Source organism: Anastrepha obliqua, chromosome 2 (assembly GCF_027943255.1).
Source record: "Anastrepha obliqua isolate idAnaObli1 chromosome 2, idAnaObli1_1.0, whole genome shotgun sequence".
Taxonomy (NCBI): Eukaryota; Metazoa; Arthropoda; class Insecta; order Diptera; family Tephritidae; genus Anastrepha; species Anastrepha obliqua.
The window spans coordinates 87,504,257-87,529,906 of NC_072893.1; the positions used below are offsets into that span (position 1 = coordinate 87,504,257).

A 25,650-nucleotide genomic window follows, 5' to 3' on the forward strand; every position below is an offset into this window, starting at 1 on the left:
CTTCATTTACAGACTGTTTTACGTTATTTCGACTCGAAGTTATTTATTTATGTTTCCAACGAAGTTTGGTTCAATTAGAAAAATGATTATCTGGAGTATGAATGCATATAAAGAGGTGAGAATATATCGTATTTAATTCCTGAACATCCCAATTTTAGGAGCCTTATAAAAGGACAGTCTCATTGCGGACAGCTTTAATAGCCGGAAACCTAACACCTAAAAAAAAGAAACTGACACTCTAATAACCGTACACGGACCCTGTGTTTCAAACCATTTTAATCAAAAAATCTCTGATATACCTATGAGCAAAATTCGAGAATCATGTTGAAAATGAGCATTTAATCACAGTAATCAAAATCAACTACTCCACAACTTTTTGCTTTAAAATGTGGTTGTCTGATTCCAGCGGGATATCGATAACAAATGAAAATATCTATTGAACTTGTCACTACAAATTTGCACGATAATCCGCGTCAGCCCGTGCGATGTCCTGGGCTTCCAAAAACCATTGTGCATGAAATATTTCGGGAGAATCTTAGACTTCACCCCCAAAGTTCAAATCGCACAAGCGCTTAAGCCTTATTGGAGCGATTTCGTGCGGTAAACACTTTTTGGTACATAAACACTCTTTTGGAGTGGTAAAGCCCATTCTCATTTACACGGAAGTGTAAATAAGTTATATTGGCGTTATTGGTCTCTGAATGATAAAACCCACTATTAAAATATTCCTTCACATTCGGTAAATGACCGATTGGTGTGCATTGTCAAGCAGTGGAATAATTGGATCTTATTTTTATGAAAATCGTCGGGGGGCAAGGGCCGGTATCTATTATCGGTACATGCCAAACAATTATTTTCTATCAAAAATGAGAGAATATCCTTCCTTGAGTGCACACGCATGCCGCTCACGGTCAGAGGGGCCATGGGGACACTGCGTCATTTCTACGCTAATAAATTGATAACCCGTTTCAATAGCATATCCTGGCCACCCAGGTCATCCGATTTTACCTCTGTGGATTTTTTTCTGGGAGATGCCTCAAAAGTAAAGTTTATGAAACAAGCCCAACGACCATCTCAGCACAAAAAGAAAGTATCATCCGCGAGATTAATGGCATCACGTCTCTAGCGAGTTGCACGGAGTACGAAGGCTAGAATTTATAAGTGTATCCGATGCAACGGTGAAACGGTTAGGGAAAATAATTAAAAAAAAATAAAGTCTTCTTTCTAAACTTTTATTATTAATGATTCTATTATAATTTTAATTCTTAATTCAGGCACCGGACACCCTGTATTGGGTTTGTACAATGTATAAGGAAATGCAAATTAAAGCAACTGCTTTAGATTATTTTCTATGCCCTCTTTTTATTTATTTAGCCTGTAAAACATGACATTTGCCACTGAATAGCTAAAGATGTAAACTTCTGGAAAACGGTAAAATAAAGCGTGTTTTTTTAGAGGTTAGGTTTTCAAGATGAAATAAAACGTATATAATTTAATGTTATGGCCAAGAATTTAGCTTTATTATAAAGATAAGGGTTTGCCATTATGTTTTAAAAATGATTTCGGGCAAGTGGCCGCCGCGGCTGGCTCGAATAAATTCCAGCCGAGAGGCCCAGTTTTCGACCACTTTTTGCAGCAATTGGGGCCGTATGTCAGCAATGACGCGCCGAATATTCTCGTCCAAGACGTCAATCGTCTCGGGCTTATCTGCGTAGACAAGCGACTTCACATAGCCCCACAAGAAATAGTCCAGCGGTGTTATATCGCACGATCTTGGAGGCCACGCCACAGGTCCACGTCGCGAGATAATGCGCTCACCAACAGTTTCCTTCAATAAATCGATTGTTGCGTTGGCTGTATGGCATGTAGCGCCGTCTTGTTGGAACCAAAGGTCGTCCACATCAGCATCGTCCAATTCAGGCACGAAAAAGTCATTAATCATGGCTCTATACCGCTCTCCATTGACTGTAACATTATGGCCGGCTTCATTTTTAAAGAAATATGGACCAATGATTCCCTCTGCCCATAGAGCACACCAAACAGTGACTTTTTGAGGATGTAACGGCGTCTCAACAATGGCTTGTGGATTATGTTCACTCCAAATGCGACAATTTTGCTTATTGACATACCCATTCAACCAAAAGTGAGCTTCATCGCTGAACAAAATTTTCTTCGATGCGTCGCGCCAACCGAACCATTATTTTCGTATTAAATTTGCACGATTTGCAAACGTTGTTCAGGTGTAAGTCTATTCATTATAAAATGGCAAACCAAACTGAGCATAAATCAAGTGACAGCTGTCAAAAAGACCATCTACGAAAAAAGTAGTGCCAACTTGAAAACCTAGCCTCTAAAAAAAACACCCTTTATAACTTAATGCTTTAGGTCCCTTTTGTACTTATTCTATTGTTTGGCACAACGTAGGGTCCTAACCACGTCTAGTGGCCTAACCTAGGGTCCTAACCACGTCACGGCCCATATATATATATATAAATATATATATTTTTAAAAAGTAGTTTTTGTTATCACATCATTACTCGTTACAATGATACTGGTAGCATCGCAAAACGTCATGGAGCTCGTCATCAAAAGACTACAAAGTCACGTGAAATAGTTCAAAAAGGAAAAAAGCGACTTGAGCGAAATTCCAGACTAAGTGCCAATCAAATAAGGACAGAACTGAAAATATCTGACCATAGCATCCGCCGCATACTGAAAAATGATCTCAAAGTCAAGCCTTACAAGATCCAAAAGACTTGAGAGAGCGAAGGAGTATGCTTAGCTTGGCCAAAAGCGGTCAATTTCCGAACATTGTGTTTTCTAACAAGAAAAATTTTTAAATTGAGTAATTCATAAACTGCCAAAACGATAGGGTTTGTTTTACCGACCGTTCATACGGGAATCTGAGTCATCGATTGACCACCAGGTAATGATTTGGGCCGCTGCAATTGCGGATGGGTAAATGTGAAATATTCTGGAGGTTGCTTTGATGCCGTGGCAGACAAAAATTTCGGTGGCAGACCATGGATCTTTCAACAGGACTCGGCACCATCTCACAAGACGTGAGTGAACAAAGAAAGGCTAAAAAACAACGTTCAGAACTTCATAACGTCCACATGATGGCTCTCAAATTCACCAGACGCGAATTTGATGGATTATTCTCTTTGGGCCATTTTGGAGAGCAAGGTCCCAACTAAAAAATTCACCAGTCTCAAGGCGCTGAAAAAAGCCTTGACCGCAAGTGGATCAAAAATACCTACAAGTAACATTCGGCAGCTTGCGATTCGTTTCTTGACTGCAAAAGGTGGTCATACCGAGCAAAAGTAAATTGATTCTTAAATTTGTATTATTTTCACTAGGGGTGGGATTATTTTCGAATAATATTCGAATAAACATTATTCGAATAAAACGAATAATACTATTCGTTTCAAATAATTCGAATAGTTCATTATTCGAATACCTTACTATTCGAATACCTCACTATTCGAATACCTTACTATTCGAATACCTCACTATTCGAATACCTTACTATTCGAATACCTTACTATTCGAATACCTCACTATATATTCATTTACATCAGGGAGAAAATGCTTTTAAAAATATAAAAATTACATTGGCCCTTCTCATGGTGCATGCACGTGTACATAAACCGATTAGTAGTCCGCTAATCTAAATAAATATTTACCAAAAATATTCGAATAGTGAAGTATTCGAATAGTGATGTATTCGAATAATAAGGTATTCGAATAGTAAGGTATTCGAATAGTAAGGTATTCGAATAGTAAGGTATTCGAATAGTGAGGTATTCGAATAGCATTATTCGAATAAACGAATAAAAAATTCGAATAAATATTATTCGAATTACGAATACCTCTCGAATAAAAGATTTTATTATTCGAATAATTTTTATTCGAATAGTCCCACCCCTAATTTTCACACATTTTTTACGGTGCTTTGTTTTTGCTCTTGAAGTTTGGAAGCTAGTTTTGTAGCGAAACTCAATTAAAAGCAGCCATTTCTGTGGCGTCAAATGTGTAAAACCCAAATTAGAGATGACATAAGACTGTAATCGATTAGAGGTGGCATGCCATAATTCCGTAGTCATAACCAAATGTGATAGTATATCAGCTGCGTATGGCTATGGCACCAATAATTGATAATATAAATATCGTTATAGTTAAGCGTTATGGTATGGCAACTCTACTTTGATATAGGATACGTTCACGCTCATGGCACATTGTGATGCCACATGAGAAACTTGTCCTTATCTCTCTTAAACCAGTATGAACTTTTAAAAATTTTAGAAAATCTCTGATTTCTACTGTGGCAATTGAACAATTGTCTACCTATAATTATAGTGGCGAGTCAATGTCTTGAAAGAGCAGGACAGTTGCGCAGACGGTATAAAATCGTCTCTTACTCCTCTTCTTAGACAGCTTCTGCAGAAGTCATGGATGCGGGCGTGTGTGTGCCTTTAGCCATTAATCCGTTATAAAGGAAATCAGTGTGCTAAAGCTTTGCTTATTTTGGCTTAGGTGGAAAGCTGTGCGTTTAGCATTAAGAATCAGGTGGGTTCGTTAACCATTTTTCATTAGATTTTCTTAAAAATGTCTCAAAAAGAAGTAGCTTACATGTTAGTACGGGTATACCAATATACATATATATACTCGTATATAATTGGCGCGTACACCCTTTTTGGATTTGTTGTTCCACAAACGGAGGGACCTACAATCTCAAGCCGATTTCGAACGACAGATATTTTATGAGGAGCTTTTTCATGGCAGAAAGATACTCGGAGGTTTGCTATTGCCTGCCGAGGGGCGACCGTCATTAGAAAAATGTTTTTTCTTAATTTTGGTGTTTCACCGAGATTCGAACCAACATTCTCTCTGTGAATTCCGAATGGTAGTCACGCACCAACCCATTCGGCTACGGCGGCCGCCGCGGGTATACCAATAACAATTTCAATATTCTCATAGATGCCGAGACTCGCTAGTACATCGGCCCTACAATTCCTCTCGATGTTACAATGAACAAGAACTCATATTACATTAGGGCGAAATGACTCAGTCATCTCGTTAGGAGATGAATGCTGTTGTATTGGGTATAAAATCCATGAAATTTACATTACGTTTCATATTAAAATGTTGATTTTATTCAGCTATTAAATCATTCAATACGCCTTAAATTCTTACAAAAATGCATAATGGGAAAATGAAAACTACTAGCACACGAAGCAATCGCTCCGGTCCATGCCCTCAAAATCACTGGGATGACTAACAGACAAATTACCTTTAAATTGAGTCACTCGGCCACTGGTGTTTGATAATTTGGGACACACTCAGGATCGTAGCCCAATGTGCTGTTGTCTGGGGCACTTATCGCTCCTAAAAGCAATGTGAACTTTTCAAAAATTTTAGAAGATCCCTGATTTCCACAGTACTAAGAACTTTTTAAGAGGTTTCAAATGTGACAACGACATAATTTAAATGCCCACCATGAACACGTCTGCAGGTAAAACCCACCAAACTATCGATTCACAAATACCTAATTGTTAAGAACGTCAAGGTATCGATGTTGAATATTGTTCAGCAACACTTCGCGCTACAGCAGCAATATTCTATGCTCGACAGAACCATTTTCTTGGAATTTTTTCATCAACCTTTAAATTGTTAACTCATTCGGATGATTATTTCCCCCGAAAAAATCACGAATTTTGCGATATGTTGTTTTTAAAGATCGGCCATTCAAGACTCAATAATTTTAACGCGCTATTCTATCGTGTAAAATTGTACATCTGTACTTGACAAATGTCAAAGATGGCATAAAACGAGGTACCGTCTAGGAACTATTCATCACTGACGTCATTTTTGAAAGACCCTTTATAAGGTAAGTATGATGCCGTTCCTTAGTTATAAATATGACTATGTCTATGAAATTTCACATAAATCCCTATATCACTTGGCCTTATATTAGTTTGGGGAAAAACAAATTCATTATGTTTGCGTAAATTTTTGCGCAAATGGTTTAAAACTGTTTTATGGGCGATTTTAAGCTCCTGGGCGACGTTACGACAACTAACACGCCGGCAAACTTGGATCATTTCTTTGATCTTATCGACATTTTCTTTAACATCAAAAATGCCTGAACGCTATCGACGAAGCCAAAATTGCACTAATTAGCTGTTACAGTATCGGCACCATAAACACCATTCACAATTTCAGCGGTCTGGCTTGCATTTTCGCCTTTATCAAAGAAAAACTGTGAAATGTACCGACTTTTCTCTTTGTTGACTTCCATCGCTAACACCCTGTAACTCAAAACTGAATGGCACAAACAATCAACAGCAAACGCATTTTTTTAGTGTGAAATATCCCCTTGACATTTTTTTGATTGACACTTTACGAGATATCAGCCCCTACAGCTGTCTACCGAGAAAATAATGGATTTCTTTTCGCCCAACTAATATTAACACTAGGCCAATTTTTTCAGCCAGTTATAGCTGAGTAGCAGCAACTGCAAAGTAGGGTCATCTGGAATTGAGATTTCCAAAATTTAATCCGTATTCAAAAAAAAAATTGTTTATTATGAACAAATAAAAGAAAATCGCAAATTTATGTGCAATCAAATCAGAAGAAACAGACGAACAAACAGACAGACGACAACGGTGGGTGAAGGAATGTCGAACCAACGTTGAGCAATATGCACTAAATAGTCCGAATAAATAACAATGCAATTATTTAATATTTTTTAAAAATTCTGTTTACTTAATATATTTACACATTTCATTTTTCATTTCTTGTATGTTTTTTTTTTTCTTTTTTGTTATTTTGTGGTTTTTGCATTCATTGGGCATACTCAACTAAATATACAATTATTTTAGATTCATTGCTACAACTAATTGAATAATATTTAAATATGTATGTATGTATATGGTAGAAATCTTCATAAACACCATTATTGTTATTTTAGTCATTATCATTAAATTACTACATAATTATTGTTTATTTTATAATAAATATTATATGAATCATGGTGAATTGAAGATATTATGCACAAGAAGCATTATCATCATTACTCGTGTTGCAAAGTGTACTTCAATTTCTGCTTTTCCATATCTTATACTTTTCTTTTTAATTTAAAAAACTTTAGATATCGTAAAAGTTCAAATTTATTTGTACCTAAAAAATACAGTAGATAGTAAAATTACAAGAAAAAGGTGTCAAATCTATATTAAAGTAAATGTTGCATGTTTTGTATGTCTGCTTAATAAACATTTAACGTTTATTTTGCACGTATGCTCTCAGCTTCGTATTAAGCTTCAACATCATAATCAAGTGTGTCACATGTAAATATGTATATATGTACATATCTACATACATACATACACATATATGTATATGCATTTGCATTTGCATCTTCGAATACAGGTATGCTTAGAAGTGTTAATTAATAGCTTAAAGTTAACTACTTTATGTATGAATCACAATTCTTTTTTTGTTGTCGTATCAATTATTACTGATGGTGGCAAACTCAGATAGTTTACAATAAGTTTATTTTCTAACTCCTTATTTCCACTAAAAAATGAACCTTTTTGCGTTGAGACAGGCTCTTATTTTCAATGCTTTCACATGTACATATATATAATATATAATGATAATTTAAAATAATAGTTTGTGATACGCAGTTGGTTGAATTATAAAAAATTAAATATTACACAAAATTTTAAGAAATATTTTCAGATTTCACTACTGACTAATAATATAATGGCGGATGGATACATGTTATATAATAGTTTTCCACGTTATTATATTCATTTTGATTTTCAACAAGAATGCAATGCTTCTTCCTTCATACTTAGCGTAATATACACACATTATTATACGAGTATATGCACACAAATGTATGCACGTACATTTACATACCATAGTGCGAGTAGGAGTGTCAATTAATCACTTATTTAGAATTTGGGGATTTTTTTGTATTCATTTTATTTCCTCACTGCTTTCGGCTAGCCGATGTTTATGGGTCAATCGTTGTTGCACTAAATAATAGCAATAAGTGTGGAGTTCTCCGATTATCTTAAATCACTTTTTTTAACAAAGCTTTTCGTAAGTTGGTTCACTACAATACAAACTACAGAAAATACACTAATTGTCCATCGATCAATTAACCAATGGTTAGCATTTATCGTATCATCATATATATGTATTTTACTTATATGTATGCGTTATTTAAATAGTAAATATTGGGTATTACGTAGTTTTTAAGTTGTTGTGTAGTTACTTTTTTGTAGTTATCTTTTAAAAGTGTAGTTTTGTGTATTACTTACATATGTGTAGTTGGAGCTTGCCGTTAAGTGATGTAGATTACAAAACAGAAATGCATTTCTCATTGTTTTTATATTATAATTTTTCTTTTCTTTTTTTATAATCGGCTCTTTTAATTGTTTTTGCATTTTTCTCCGGGTATGCACATATTGATAACACTTCCGTTAAGTTCAAATAAATTACTATTTCGTGCTTGTAAATACATAAAATTTTGTTAAGTTTACTTTATACGTGTAGTCATAAAAATATATGTATATATGTTGTATGTATGTGGGTCGTGGTGGCGGCCAGTGGTAAAGGTTTGACTAAAATCAATGGTACTGCCTTATTTTATTCTGATGTAAGGTAGCATATAGTACACATAAAGTGCTGCTTAATAGTTTAATATACACTAGCAAGTATAAAATATATTACAATTTGTCTGTCTGTAAATGTGGGCGTGGTTTTGTGCTCAGGGACCATCTTTTATAAGTAATGCAAAAACGAAAAAAAGTGGATTTCATTTTAGTACGCTAATAATCGACCGAAATTACGCATATACACTATTACTTCAAGGGATTGAATTTAGATCTTCAGAGACTTTGTTAAATGTTTTATTAACGAATTAGCGTAAAAACACTGCATACAAGTTGTACACAGAGGTTGTAGCTATTGAGTCAAGTAAAAAAAAAAACTGTGCATCTGTATAGTCTACTTGACTAATGTCAAGGATGACATAAAAAAGGGTACCGTCAACGAATTATTCACTACCGACATCTAGGTGTTACTTGTGAAATACCCGTCATTTATAGTATATTTTTTATAACCCTTGAAATATTATCAGCACGTTTTTTAGTACCGTTTAAGGACAATGAGTAGCGAAAACTGTAAAATTGCATTTCATTGCTTAGAAATGATTTTTGTAAACTCGAAATGGTGAATTTAATCAATAATATAATTTAAAAAGAGTGCTTATATATTGTATTTCATTGCTTAGAAATGATTTTTGTAAACTCGAAATGATGAATTTAATCAATAATACATAGAATTAAAAAACAGGTGCTAACATATTTTTCTTTTGATTTAAAATAATGAAATTAGAATAATTCCGTCAGCATGAAACGAAAAGTTTAACAAACTTTCATAGCATTTTTTGCCCACTCTTTGTAATTTTCATGCATTTAAACAAAAAAAAGTAATCTTTTGTTTTTTAATTAGCTTCATTGAGCAACATCTTCTTTCAATGAATAAAGCAATACTCCAACCGATCCCTGTTTATTTCTAGTTAATGGAGTGTGTGCTAAAATGATTCGATTGCTAAAATTTGTTTTGTTTTTTTAATACATGGATATACGCCCTTACATAATTGTTCATAAATAATTAAGAGTGTGCTTAAGGCAATCTCCTCACTCTAAGTTAACCGTTCGTCAACATTACCTTCTCAGTAACGATTTTTTTTTTTAATAATTTTTCCTTTTTGTTGTTCTAAATACCTTTTTTGTGTATAATGTTTATGATTATGAATATGAATGTGTGTAAAATTGTAAACGTAAGTGTCTCACCAACTTTGTGGGACAAGCCTAAATTTTATATATACATACATACGCATATGAGTGACATAATTTTGTTTACCCAATAAAGGCAAATTATTTGTATGCAATTTAATTACGATTTTTTAAGCGATTCGTATGAGGGCTCAGACCATCGCAGAAGCCATTCTTTTCCAACTGCAAAACATTGCTTTTAAATCTTTGTTTTCGCATCCAAAGAGTTATTATATGCTTTTGGATGAGAAACAATTTTGGAAACTACAATTAAGTAATTAATCATTATTAAAAAAAAATGATTAATTGTCCCATATTTTTGATATCATATTTTCTAGCATCATTTTTGACATTTTCTTTCTCCTGTTTTCATACTTTCTTCAATTTCTCTTTTTTTATACAAGTACATCAATGCAATACATACACATCACACAACAATGAACAACATCAATGCTACACATTCAAAACACATCTACACTTCTTATATATACCACATCTTCATCTCTATGTTTCATAGTTATTTATTTATTTGTTTAAAAACGTGTGTGTGGACAAATAAACTACATAGTATGTACGTTGGGTCAGGTGAGTTCGTTCAGTTGATAATATGTAATTCATTTGCTACAACAAAAAATTTACAGCATTTCAATTTGCTATATTTATCATGGTTCCCTTTTTGTTGCTTTTCTTCTTCTTCCTTTTTAATGAGGTTTGCTTTTACAGATATTCCAATTTTATGGATTTATAAAAAAGTAAAAAATATTAAATTAACAAAATTATTTAAAAAAAAATAACGTCTCATTCGCCCACGTATTACAACTACTGAATAGTAGAAAAATATGTTCAAGTTACATAGAGTTATCGAATTGCTTAAGGAATACGAACTACCGCTTCGTTATGCAAGTTGAACATCGTTTAGATATCACGTTTGACACATCGAAATTAGTAATAAAAACTATACACACTTGCACAAATTCATATCTTTGCAGATCACAAAAATCATATGAAATAAAACATAAGCCTAACTTCTTATTCAACTTGAATTAATTCACCTTAATGTAGGGTTACAAATTTTCTAACGAAGGTACGCTTTGTATGTCTTAAACGATATACCTTAATTTCAAGTAACATAACATAGTAATGCATAACGTAATATAAAAAATATACATAATATTGCATGCCGTTCATTAGTGAAACGTAAAGTTAATTCAAGACGCAAGCGAGTATAAAAAGAATTAATTAAAATGCCAACTTTGGAACCCAAACTTTGGCAGAAGAATGATTCATCATTAACGGAAATCAATGTAGGCGCATTTGAACACACTTGAATTACTTCAAGCATTTCATTTCCAATAAAATTTTTGATTTTAAATAAAACATACAAATTTGCTTCAGTTAAATTTTAAATATTTGAGGCTTAGGTTTATTTTTAATTTTTCTCCACGTGTTGGCAATACAACGCAAACTAAGCCACAAACCAGCAAGAAAGTAAAACTCTCAAGATAAAAAATTAAAGTTTTTTCAAGGGATTAAAAACTAAAAGCACATGAAAATGTAGATTTAATCAGAATTCATTTTCTTTTTTTTTATTAACACCGCCTCCTTCATGCCAGCAATCTGAATGAGTAAAAATGAAAATGTTGGTAGGTAAGAAGTTTTCGCTCTCCTAAAATCAGACGGTTGGATTTCTGATAAAAAAAGTTGTTCGTGGGTTCCTTGTACACCTGGTACATACCGGGTTTTGGTATAGCATAGCCTATCCAAAGGTTAGCTCAAAATTGTAAATTTTGCACATTCCTGCTTCTGACAAAACAGGGACACAGTTACGCATTGTAATAACGTATTTGCCGCCAACTGCTTGCATGCGTTAAATATTAATCGTAAAAAAGTTATTAAAAAGTAAGTAAAAAATCGTTAACAGTAATGAACGAAGAAATTAATGAAAGTTGCATGGTTAGCTCTTGGTGGTGGCATACGTTTTTTTGTTTTTATCAAAATGTGTACAGATAAAGCAAATAAAAGACAATAGACGTTATTTTTGGGATATAAATTTCAGAAAACAAAAAGCTGTAAATTATAAATATATTTAGATTTATATTCGAAAGAACTTCCCTCAAGCTCAAGTATTAAGAAACATATTATATAATATGCCCTTAGTTTGTCTATACCGCATTCTAATTTTACTTAATATACAAATAGGCGTTCAATCTATGCAAACTTATTTGAGGGTTAATTATCGTTGGAGATCATTAAACTAATGTTATAGCATATAATACCGCAAAAGAAAAATTAAAGTTATTAAAAATTCAAATCGATTGTTGTTAAATTAATTTATAAACGATTTATGCTTATTTGCTTATGTTTCTGAATTCAAAATTATTTTTTACGTTAGTTTATAATAAATATTTGTTTCGCTAGAAAATCGTTTATTCTATTTTATTTGCTTTAACTCTCCTTCGTTTTATTTAACAAACTGAGCCCTTCTTTGCATTGGTTTCCTTGCTTTAGTATGCGCAGAGTGGAACACACTTACGTTGCAAGTAAATTTAGCCGTAAATAATTAACAATAAAGTTGAGTTTAGCAACTATCTATGCATGTGTATACATATTGTATTGTGTAATTAGTTAAGTGCAACTAAAATGAGCCCAAGCGATTGTGTTGACGCAAAAATAGCAAAATTAATCCACCCATAATGGCCAAAATTGATTTGCGTTCGCTTTGTTTACCACCTACATAGGTGGACTTGAGCTGTTTTGTGTCCTCATCGATTGCTGTGCTATTCTGCGCTCGGCATACTTGAGAAATCATAATACTTGTACCGCCACTGAAGTACTTTCCATCCGCCACAACGATCGTATCCTTAGCACATACAGGTTGTAGTTTTTCGATTTTTAGCTGTTCTAATTGCAACTGCTGCTGCTCTTGTTGTTGGCGGTGGCTGCACTCACTCGCGAGAACCACACGTCACAACGTAAATGTTTCCTTGATGATCTTTTTAACAGTATTGGTGACCGATGGTGTCTGTGAGCCTGCAGTTGAGTAGTCGAATTTGAATAGATATGGCTGCACATCGGGATACGAGGTGTCAAAAATGAGATCCAGCTCACTTTGACTCGGTGTCTTGGGCACATAGTCTGAACGATTCATCAATTCAGTTATGTATATAACTTTCTCTGTGAGTAAGTCTGAAACATTTTCTCTACTCATTTGCCGTTCGTCTTCATTTTCGTATTTTACTAAATCTAAATGGACTGTCCACACCTCCCACGGTATACACTCCTGCTGGAACAGCCAACGTGATTTCCTTTTCTGGAAAAACTCCAAACTAATCTGGCCCGAACCGCAACTTTCATTGGAACGCAGCTTCTCGCTGAAAACGTTAATTGCGCGTTTAACAGAGCGCAATAGACCATCCGAAGTGCAGCAAACGTAGGTAAAGTCGATGAAATCACAATCAACGTCAGTGTAACCGATTGTGCCGATGGAATATTGAGCATCGCCTGTGTATAAATACTTTCCTTGGCAGCGATGAAAAAGCACCGTATGAAAAATGCTGGCAACAGCCTCGTCAACTTGACGACCCTCGATCGTAAGGTCAAAGACTTGTGAGCGAGCGTTCATTTTCGTCAGAAAAAGATGTCTTCCTAATATGAAGGGTGCCCGTATGTGTTGAAAATGATCACTTTTGTATATCCCGTAACAATGAAAATTAACTTTTTAACACTATCTAAATCGCTTAAATAAATAAATATCCACTAACTGTAATCTTTAAATAATTTTGGCAATAAATTAAATTAAATTGTATGTTAAAACTTCAGAATACGATTCAAAATTTGTACAGTTTTTGATGTTTAAATAATTGATACGAGTTTTTTTTTTTTGTTTCTCAAATAAAACAAAAGGTTACTTTTGTTTTGATATTTAGAACACAGTGATCGTTTTTGCTTTGTTTGTTGGTGCTGTTGTTCGCCTGATTTACAAAGATTCTTTTTAGTTGATTGTTTTTGCACAAATTTGCGTTTTCAGAAATCGATTTTCTTTTTGGTTGATTTATAAATGGTATTTTGTTTGAGTTTATAACTTTTTAAATAGTGGCCTTGTGCCAATATACAACAACGTTTGGACACTTTCTGTGAATTATTATTGTTTTTGCTTAATTTTTTTAAATCGTACCCATATATTGGAAAGTGCCGCACATAGTTCTCGTAGTTGCGCCCAAGCGCAGCCACTTACTGAGTCCGAAATCAGTTAATTTGATGTGAAAATTGGTGGTCAGCAAAATGTTTTCAGGTTTAACGTCACGGTATATTACACCAGCATTGTGCAAAAAGTCTAAAGCGATTAAAGTAAAAAATACCACAATTATTAGACATCGCACAGACAATTTAGTTCAAAAGTGTGTTCGATTTACCAATTGCCAGGGCGATTTCCGCTAGATATATCCGTATAAGATCCAAGGAAAAGTGAGTCAGTTTGGAGAAGAGTTCACCATTCGGCACATATTCTAAAACTAGATAACGTAAATTGAAGGGATTAGTACTAAAATAAGATATCAGAATTTATGCATGTTTTAAATTATAATAAGGATCAAACGTATAATAATAATTTCTCATTAAATAATATCGAATAAATATAAATATCAAATGTCTCAATGAAAATATATTTGTACTTATACAAGGTGGCACAAAATTAATCACCCTATCGGAAGGCTTATGCTTTTTTCCAATGGCGTCACATATCAATCATATTTGAAATCATATTTGACACTTGTGAAAGACAGCTGCAGTATACAAACAGGCAAGCAATGAGGCGCGTAAAAGTCAAAATAAAGATTTCCATCACTTAAAATTATATTTTTATTTGATAAAAACCTTATTCAAAAATAAAATTGGATGATTAATTTCCGCCACCTTGTACATATATTTCACGGTATCAGCAATGAAAGTAAGTAAAGTTCCTCTGTTGAAACAAGCAAATTTAAGGAAGAGGAAAAGTTTTTCTCAAGAGCACAAGTTTTGGTGTCGACCAGAGGGTATGAAAAAAATGGTATAACAGAATTTGAAGCGATGAAACAAAAATAAATTTATTGAGAAATGAAGCTGAGCGAAATTTCAGCCGTCCTAAAGGATACAAGTTCTTACCGCGGTTCAAAAAAAAAAAAAAGTCAAGCACGGTGAATTGGGGGATGCTTATATCGGTATGGATTAAGGCCTATTTGCCTCTTAAGCAATAAAATGGACAAATTTATTTACATGGACATTCTTCAAGAAGTGATGCTACTATTTCGGTGGCTTTTTATGCAAGATAACGATCCAAAACACTCCTCAATGCATGTATGGATGTACGTGGATGGTTTTTATTAAATAATGTTAAAGTATGGATTGGCCGAGCCAGTTACCCGACCTAAATGCCATTGAAAACCTTTGGTGAGATTTATAGAAGCGAAGAAGAAGAATGAAAGGAAACATTCAAAAATAAGCGGGTCTCTGGTAGAATAAAACTTCTGGTCATGCCAGTCTATTATATCGTTCCGACGGTAACATTCAATACACATTTTGCCACTATCTTTCCATCTCAAGAGGAATGGAGTAAGGGATTTTCACTAAAGAACTTCGACAGTATAGTTTATAAAAATGGCTTTAAAATGGATTGTGATGTTGGAGCAGATATAGGTATATTCTTGAATTGAATTGAAGTGTCCAGGCGGATGTACTGGCAATTGGGGAAGTTTGTGGGTTACTAATCGCAGATTTATCTTTTAAGGGTAATATCGCTATTCTTTCGGACAGCCAAGCAGCAATCCAGACATTGGCCTCGGCTTCAACAACCTCAAAACTGGTGGAACAAAGTAGGAATAGCCTTACCATCTTGAAAGAAAACCATAACTTTACCTTAATCTGGGATTCGGGACATCGGAACATTCAAAGTAACGAAAAAGCATATGAAGGGTAAACTAGACAGCAATAGTTTACTTGAGCAGCAGCCCTTGGTCGGGAAAACCCCGTTTTATTCCGGTAAGGTAGAACCGGCTGCCCTGGTCTCTTACGCCGACGACTGTACGATAATGGCGTCGGGCAATGATATTAGTGGCATTGTGCGCCAAATTAAACGACTACCTCACCTGACTTTTTCGCTTGCACTACAACTTTCCCCCTAAGTCCACGGCGACCCTCTTTACCACCTGGACCATAGAGGTCAAACTGCAACTCAAGGCCAAAGTCAACAACACACCAATATCGACTGTTAACCCCAAATTTTGGGAGTTGCCTTCAACAACTTGCTCTCCTTCACTGCGCGGTAGCCGGCTGTACTTGGAGCCAAGCCACAGAAATGTTGTTGGTGAACAAAGCAGTTGCCCCGCCGGTTCTAAATTACGCTGCGCTTGTCTGGTCGTCTGGAACTAATGATACGCCGTGGACGAAGCTTCAGACATGCCAAAACATTGTCATTCGTACAGCGAGGGGATGCCTTCTGATGTCCCCACTACAACACCTACATAACGAGACACTGATGCTCCCTATGAAGGGGCACAACAAACTGCTCATGAAGCAGTTTTTTCTAGGGTGCTACCGCAGGTCCCACCCATGCAGACACCTGCTTGAACTTGAGCCACCTAACATGCACGTCAAAAGACACCTCTTCAGTTACGCCGACGAGATCCATGACAAAACAAATCGACAGACTATAAACGACATTCGTCGGGAGACACTCACCATTTTTTTAAACTCCCGACCCCGAAATGCCGTTATCGAAGTCCAACCACTACCCATAGCAGATGAAAAGCTCCAGCTACACCGAGAGACCCGCGTAACCTTGGTACAATTACGTTTTGTAGTTAAATTTCTATCTATCCAGAATTGACCCGGAGATACTTAACATATGTCCAGCATGTGAAGACACCCTGCATGACACTAACCACCTTTTCACATGCCCCATCAAACTCACTCATCTAAAACCTCTCTCCCTCTGGACCCAACCTTTCGAAATAGCTAGTTTCCTGGGCCTACCGTTAGATAAGCTAGACGAAAATGACCAGTAATCTACATAACACTGGCATGGGATAAGTATGCTGCTACAATAACAACAAAAAGCAGATGAACTGGTAAAAGGGCGATCTGTCATGAATAATGTTCTTGCAGAATCGGTGGGTGCCATCAAGAATACGATTATCCGAGACAATCAGCAAGAAGATTTGAATTATGAAAATTGTGTAAATCACAACTATAACGGAAAATATCGAAAATAACTCGTATAGCTTCGGCTGCTACGTGAGAACCGCGTTACACTCGTTCCCACGATAATCGCTTTTAAGTTACCGGCAGGGACCGAATTTGTATCTGGTCAGGGACCATAACTTCAGCAGCATTCGCCAAACATTTACCAAGAACAATAACAACCTGCTAACCGAATTAGGTAGAATTTTGAAAACTCCTGTAATAACTCACTCCTAATAACTCACAATTTCACATTTGCCCTCAAAATATTTCTATGTCACATATACTATATGTATATATGTACGTAGGCTCATAGTATATACATGTATGTATGCTGTTCAATATTCTTACGTATATGTAAGTTACGGCGATTCTGCCACGAATCCACTTGTTGCACGATAAAAGGGTGATGGCCACACAACTTCTGAATATCCGCTTCGTCTTTTATTTGCTGCACACCGTTCTCCTCAATTATCTGTAAAGTAATAAGTACATGAGTTAATCATAAAGCGAAAACCAAAAACACGAACACAACAGGTATCTGTAGGTAACGTTAATTACTCATCAGAGACAATAACATATAACATTTCTTTAAATTGTGAAATCGATTGGAACGTCATAAAAAAAATGTTTAGTTGCATTTTTACTTACTCTGGACTTTTTCAACACTTTGAGTGCGTAAATAGGCGCAGGATGTGATAGCGTTAATGTGCGAACGTCTTTCTTTTGCACCGCCACTGATGACTGTTGCTGCTGCAATTCTTGCGCGTAGCGCTTATTAATTACTTTAAAGACAACACCGAACGCGCCCTTGGCCACCAGATGTGCAATGTGGAATTGTTCGTTTCGACTGGCCTCCTTGAAATGCGAACTGAAAATTGCATTGGTAAGCGGCTTATGCCATTGAGTCTTGGAGCGACGCTGCTGTGCTGACGTTAAACTGCAAACAGCAAACAATAAAAACCATGTAAAAAAACAGCCGATTTTATATTCATGCACAATTAAATAGGTAAATGTGCGATATTAATATATAATAATAGGTAGAGAGAATTTGAGTTCAATCACCTTTTCCTGATTGACTTATTGCGATTGTGGAATGAATTTCTATTAGCACCACCAGAAAAGCTCCAATTCAGACGGCCACTTAAACTGCCGAAACTCCAAGCGGAAATCTGCAAACGAAGAGAGAGTGAAGGTATTATTGATGTAAACAATATTTCTGATTCCCAGTTATAAAAAAAATCGTTTGAATAAAAAAATCGGCGGCAATGCAGATTCAAAATTTTGTGCGTTAAAAACAAAAAAAAGAGAGTAAGACATTAAGGGGTCTAAAAATATTGGCAACGTAAAACCATATTCAACAAGGGAACGGAAAGCGGATCTATTGACTAGAGAGGCTGTGGCATTAACTCTGGTGGGGTCTGAGATTTATTTTGCGGCGGATCAACATACAATAAAGAACAGGACAACATTCATACAAAAGTAGGGGTCAGGACAGATGCACCAATGATAGTTAGCTGTACGGTATCGAAAAAACTCGGATTTATACAAGGTGGTGCAAAAGTAATGTTTGTTGTCGGTTGTTGTCGGCAAATATCACGCAATTTTTTTTCTGATTCAAACAAAAAAAATTATACTAATTATTTTGGTCCATTATCCAGATTGAACATGCTTAAGATTTAATCTTAAGCGTAATCGTAGTATGATTAAGATCATTCACTAATTCGTTCGAAAGAAAATAATTTCATTCATACTTCGACGTTACATGTACATTACTACTGTCAAACCACCATATTTGTTTTATACCAAGTAGCTCAATTTAATCTGAATTTACAGTACAGTGTAGCCCGTCGTTTGTTTTCGCGCCACTATCAGCCGAACGCACGACTCAATGAACAAAAGCGTACGAGCTGAGTAGCAGCGACACACGGACAGGTTCCAAACTTCTTTGTTTATTCTTGTAAATGTTTTACTCGACTCAGTTCATGCTCTTACTAATTTAAAATGAGTTATCCAGATTTTTATAACGCATACGTCAAAAGATACGTCTATAAGGCGAAGAAGTCCTGCCACAACGATGTGATAAAATTATGAAATACCTCGAAGCAAAAATTCCCGAAGAAAGAAGAGTTAATACATTACATTAAACATGAGATTGAACGGCTTCTCAGGGAATCCACTGAGAGAAAAGTTCGGTCTACTTTAGCATTCCTTCAAAAGGTAGGTTAAATATATATGTTTTTAAGAAAATACTTTTTTATATAAAGTTTATTGTTACATTTAATAGCATAAAAAAAAACTGAAACAGTGAAATTCTTGATAAAATATGCTAAAATCATAACTACAAAATATTAGCGCGGTCATTTCCTTCACTGTTTTCACATAATTCAAAATCAGTGGATGAAGCTATGTCGAACACTACACCATCTAACGTACGTCCCACTCCAGAACAAGATACTATGAAGAAACAGATTGCTAAGCTGCATATGGAGCTTGACCTAAGTGCTGCAGCGCACGCCGGAGTGATCTGCATATGATTCTTCACGACAGTTTTCTGCCACCTCAATACCCTATCACTCAGGTTGATGGACGTTTGACAATTTCGGACTTTAAAGAACATGACGAGCTAAGCAAGCGCATATGTTCCGCAAAGTGCCACCCTCACGGATTGTCACAAGACGAGCTAATGAGTTACTGTGCGCAAGCGTCAACGGCTTAGAGTGGTTAGATAAGAACAAAGTTGAAGGAGCAGATGATTTTACTGAAAATCATATGGACATGTTGGTCCCAATAGTCTCTCTTGAAACCGCGCATGATTCTCCATGGACTGAATTAGAGTAGATATTTTTTATTAATCGCAGTAGTTACGATTATGTCTTCTATTGTTAAATTTTTATTACACTTATAACTCTCAGCAATATTGATTACTAGTCTTAAATAGTCGTAAATAAAAGCACGGAGCAAATTTTTTTTTCTTTTTACAATAACAATCCAACGCGTTTACATAAGAAACCCACATTTTGAAAAATCTCACGTGAGATTGGGGGATGGGGGAGGGGGTTGAATAAAATCTCACGACATCTCACCAGGGGGGGAGGGAGGTACAGAAAATATAAAAAAACACCTCACGTAATTTATGGACGCCCCCAAACGAGTCTAAGTACTGACGCTACACAGCTGAGGACAATGGCAGACAAAATGCTAAACCACGAAAAACACACAGCCATTCGTCGAAATTCAATGAAAGCAATAAAAAAGAGAATACCATTTTTTGTTTTTTTGTAACTTCTAGGTCTAGTGCTTCCTTTTCTCGAAAAAAATCTCCCCTTAATAGGCGGCAGCATTACGAAAAATCGCCATACGCCCTATGAAAATGTTTTGTGTTTCATATGAGGATATTCCAAGCAGGATTGCACTCTACCACACGTATCTTCTTATTCTTTTATTGTCTCTTCCGGTGCCCCTCACGGCAGTATTTTGAGCCCTTTGTTCTTTATAATTTTCATTAATGACATCTGAATGTTTTCATTTATCTAGGGTTTTATTATTTGCAAACGACTTAAACAATTTTAAAACTACATTAATACCTATCTGATTCATATGTTCAATCTCCAACCAGGCCTCAACAACGCCAGGACGTTGGTGTGATAAGAATCCACTTCCACTAAATCTTAAGAAATGTTCTAATGTGTCATTTCCTAAGTCTAAACATAGGTTTGCATTATAAAATTTAAATTCATTACAAAGCAGAAAAAATATACACTTTCGATATACAATATGTATATATCTTCGCATCAGAGCGCATTCACATACCTCGAAAAAATCTTCGGAGTAGTGATTTATTTTTCCTAGAGCGGATTAGAACTGTTTACGCCTCGAATGTATCTTTGATTAGAATATTGAATGAGTTTAACCAGATTTGAAGTTCTTTGCCCTTTGATTTATTGCTATCTAAATATAATTTCAAAGTATCACTCAATAAATTTTTTAAATAGTTTAAATAGAAATATCCACATATATATATATATATAATATATATATATATATATTGTATATAATTGGCGCGTACACCCTCTTTTGGGTGTTTGGTTGAGCTCCTCCTCCTATTTGCGGTGTGCGTCTTGATGTTGTTCCACAAATGGAAATACACTCGGAGGTTTGCCATTGCCTGCCGAGGGGCGACCGCTATTAGAAAAATGTTTTTATTAATTTTGGTTTCACCGAGATTCGAACCAACGTTCTCTCTGTGAATTCCGAATGGTAATCACACACCAACCCATTCGGCTACGGCGGCCGACTGTTACAAATTCTGTTAGTTTTATGTAGTCTATAAGAAACATTGTATTTCTAGATTTACTGAATGAATAAATTAATAAATTAAATATTAAATATAATAAAATTGAACGATTGCTTACATTTTTTGGAACAATTAAAGTACAACTATGGATGGCGGCTGCCATATCTATTATCTATTTGCAGGCAATGGCAAATCTACAAATATATTTCTGTCAAATGTAGGTTTCCCCATTTGTGGAAAAACATCGAAACGTACACCACAAATAACAGGAAGTGCTCGTCAGGCACCCAATAAAGGTATAAGAGGCAATTATATGCATATGTACGTTGACGAACTTGTGTACGCAGATAAATTAAAGTCACTCGCACTTTTTCCCGGGCAGAGGGCAGCATTTTTAGAAAAGAACACGCAGCCCTATGCATGTGCTGAGAAAAGAACAGGAAAATTGGACAGTCCTGGTGCAGCGCAGAATAAATGCGGCATTATTACGATACAAGGATACGCTATTAGACATTCGCACAAGTTAGATCCTGATCTCCCACTTCGCCAGTGTCCAACTTAGATTCGCTATCATTAAGTGCGCTCTTGGAACTCCCAAGAGAAGTGGTTCAAAAGTCACAGCATAAACCTCATTTTCATGCAAGTCTATCCATCTATTTTATAATTTATTTATTGTTCGACTTTCTTAAAATAAACATTACATTTCCTTTTTAATCATTAACATTAGAACGTACGACAGTGACACTAGGTCGTTTGTCGGAAGAAAAAAGAAAAAACAAAATCTTACATTTTACATATCGTCCCCTTAGTATAACAATAGCCTATGTGCTCATAGGCTATTATTTTTTTATTGAATTTTTTAATTCTCCATCGTCGATTTTATACGTGGTCAAAATTTTGTCAAATTCTAGTTCCACAAAGTGGGTCAAAACGTCAGTCAAAAAATGATAAATATTTACAGACATAACGAGATTTGAGTGAGAGCTACTTTCGACAAAAAGTTTGAAATTCATTCTCTCAAAACATCAAAAAATTTATAGGCTATTTTAATACTAAGGGGACGATATGTTACTATGGTACTATGTATTGAATTCGCTTAAAATCAATTTTCTATATTCTATAGCACCAGTGATGAACTTAAATAAGTTATTATATCCAGAAGGGCCAACACCATTTAAAATGTCTATGATTTCATCTCGGTTTAAACTATATTTTCCAAAAAATCTTTGACGAATTCTTTTAAGTATCGGGCATTTTCCTAAGAAATGTGTGATGTCTTCTAATTCATTTAAGTTACATAAAGTGCAATTTAAATCCCTTTGGCTTCCCAAGTATATTAAATCACATCTGGCTTTCATAATCCATATAATTTTATAGATTCCAGTATTATCGTTTAAATAGCTTTTGGCGTTGTTATGGTCTAATTCCTTATATAATCGGGTGCTTGGGTGTGCCCTTTCCCATAAAGTTCGAATATTCGAATCATGAAGATTTTCTATTATTGAAATTATATTTCTATTCCACTCTCTTTTATTTGAAGTGCCCCAGTTACATGTTATATTTAACTTTTGTGCTAGATTACTAATTTCTTCAACCCAAAATATCTGTTTTTCTAAAATCTTTTTTGATAGTATATAAGACAATCTATTATCATCATATTCAAATAACGTTTTGAATATATATTTTAAGTGAAGCTGCAGTGTATACAAATGAAAACTTGGAACATTTGTCTCCAAGAGAATGCAATAAGATGGCGTATTACTCGGGAGATGAAGTACCCTTTTTAAAAAATAAAATTGAATTTTGTCTACTTCTTCAAACAACGAGTTTCCTCATACCTGAGCAGCATAACTCTGGATAGCTCTAGTCACCGCTAAAAACAGTTTCCATTTTGCCGACAACTTAATTTTATTTTTACTAAGAAATGTGCACCAAGTTGCATTTATGCTGTTTTTCGCTAGAACATTTCTATTTTCTATATGTTGCTTGAAACTGAGTTTTGATGTTAGCTTTACACCCAAGTAATTATATTCATTCGTTATTGGTATAACTTCGCCGTGAAAAAACCACTTTTCATTTTCTGCTATTCTACCGCCTCTCCGAAAAATCATTAAAGCTGACTTAGATAAGTTTACTTGCATATTCCACTTATCGCAGTATTTTTCTAAGTTGCTTATCATTTTTTGAAGGGCACTAACCTCATCTGCCAATATGAGGATATCGTCAGCATATAATAGCAAACGGATATTTAAATCATCTATAAAGAGTCCCCCCTCCAAGCAGTCGTGCAGGTCATTCAAGTAAAGAGCAAAGAGCAAAGGTGAAAGCAGGCACCCTTGCTTTACTCCTGACGATATTTTGAATTTTTCACTCATTTCATCTCCCACTTTTACTATCGAACATGTATTTCTGTAATAACTTTCAATAAAGTTTGCCATTTTGGTGGAGATTCCTATTTCATGAAGCTTGTATAGCAATAGTTGTCTAGGGACAGTATCAAAAGCGGCTTTGAAGTCCACAAAAAACGTGTACGTGTATTATTACTAAATATATTATTATAATTATTGATTCCGTTTCACGCAGGGTGTTAGGGCAGGCGATTATTATTAAAAATTGATATGACGCGTTATTCGTATTTTTTCACTTAGATAAGGAGTAATGAACCTTTAAATAGCCTACGTGCATTTGCAAAGCATTTATTTGCTTACGTGTGAAAAAAGCATTTGAACTTAATTAATTGCGTGTTTTCTATTTTCTATTAGCACAAATATTTATTAGAATAGCTGACTCACTGTTATAGCCGACCTGAACTAATTTTTAGGTTTGTTTGTTTGGCTTAGCCGGCAATGTAACGGAATTCTGCATGAAAAACAAAAATATTGGTAATAATATAGAAACATTTACATAAAAACCAGTTAATTAATTATAATTGTCCGTCGGTTATGCACATAAAATATTTTAATAGCGAATTGAAAACTTTTTACACACATACATACATAAATTACATCAAGTCGGAAACGAATATTTAACATTTATTGTATTGTCTAGTAGAAACAGTAATGCCAGTAATGACACTGGATATTAAAAATTTAAATTCGAAAAAATAACATAGAGTTTTCTAATGTTATAGTGTGAGCGATTTTTATTATGAACAACGCATTACAAGCACGTGAGAAAAAGCGTATTTTCAATCGCAATTTCAATGAACGTACAGAGTACGAAACACGAAGACATAGCAGAACTAGGCAATAAATAACAAATCACAAGCGGTAAATAGGAGTTGGATCTACGTACTCGGAAATTACATGTACATGTTTTTAATAAAGTGCTTTACATTTGTTAAGAAAAGTTTGCGTCAGACCTTAAGCACTACAATACATATGTATGCACACCCATATGCACTAATATACATTTGATAGCAATTATCGGCATTTTCCAGCTTAATATTCTAATTCGTATTTAAAAAAAAGGAAGCAGACTGAATAAGCCACACAATTACTCTCTTAATACATAATCTACAGTTATGAAATATTTACATACATACATATATTACAACAACACCTATGGCTTTGCAACTCTGATTTAACGATTAATTTTGAGAATTATAGAACGAACGTCAAAAGTAAAAAATTACACAAAAACGAGTAAAGACTCTAACAGCCGTAACTAAGAATCCTGTCAGCGTCAAAGAACTTTCATAAGGAGCCCCGTGCACATACGGATCATAACACAATAACATGGCTTTAGTGCCTTGAAATTGGAATTTTCAATTTTGGCACAGTATTAAGATTTGAAATTACGAGAAAACATACAGAAAAAGAATGAAAAAGTTAAAAAAAAAATAGCTCACATATTGAGTTGGTGAATAAGTTCATTGCGTTTTTCTATTTTCTTTTACTCCACGACGATTTGTTTACCGTTTGGCAAAGGTTAAGTATTCATTCGATAAAACTATTTCTGCTCTACTTGTATTTTGAGTTATTTAATTTTTTATTAGTTTTTAGGCTTATAAATGGAATCTCCAGGAGGCAAAAATCAACATTTTCGACACCTGCCTTCTTTGCTTTTCATCGAGGTCAAAAAGTTGCGGGAGAAGCCCGGAACTTTTGCAACGTGTACATATGGAGAAGGTGTCATAGGCGAGTCTACAGCACGGAAATGGTTTGCAAAGTTCAAAAATGACGTCAATGGCACGTCCCGCGGCGAATTCGATGAAGAACGTATCAAATCACTTCTGAAGGAAAACGCTCGTTAAACCAGTCGTGAATTGGCGGAAAAAATTAA

At 34.9% G+C, this 25,650-nt stretch overlaps 2 protein-coding genes across 2 annotated transcripts in view; both read right to left on the reverse strand.

Moving 5' to 3' along the window:
* The window catches only part of LOC129237587 (serine/threonine-protein kinase S6KL), a 155,829-nt gene that overhangs the window by 103,828 nt on the left and 26,351 nt on the right, over positions 1–25,650 (reverse strand). Inside the window, exons 2-6 of the mRNA XM_054872415.1 lie at positions 18,135–18,241; positions 17,721–18,009; positions 17,421–17,544; positions 14,267–14,365; positions 14,029–14,187 (exon numbers count right to left, since the gene is read on the reverse strand). Coding sequence (XP_054728390.1) covers positions 14,029–14,187; positions 14,267–14,365; positions 17,421–17,544; positions 17,721–18,009; positions 18,135–18,241 — 778 coding nt within the window. The remainder of the gene's footprint in view (positions 1–14,028; positions 14,188–14,266; positions 14,366–17,420; positions 17,545–17,720; positions 18,010–18,134; positions 18,242–25,650) is intronic.
* Positions 10,352–14,022, reverse strand: LOC129237589 (autophagy-related protein 101). The gene has a single exon (XM_054872418.1). It carries the CDS (start codon positions 13,474–13,476, stop codon positions 12,820–12,822), a length of 657 nt encoding a protein of 218 aa, XP_054728393.1. The 5' UTR covers positions 13,477–14,022; the 3' UTR covers positions 10,352–12,819.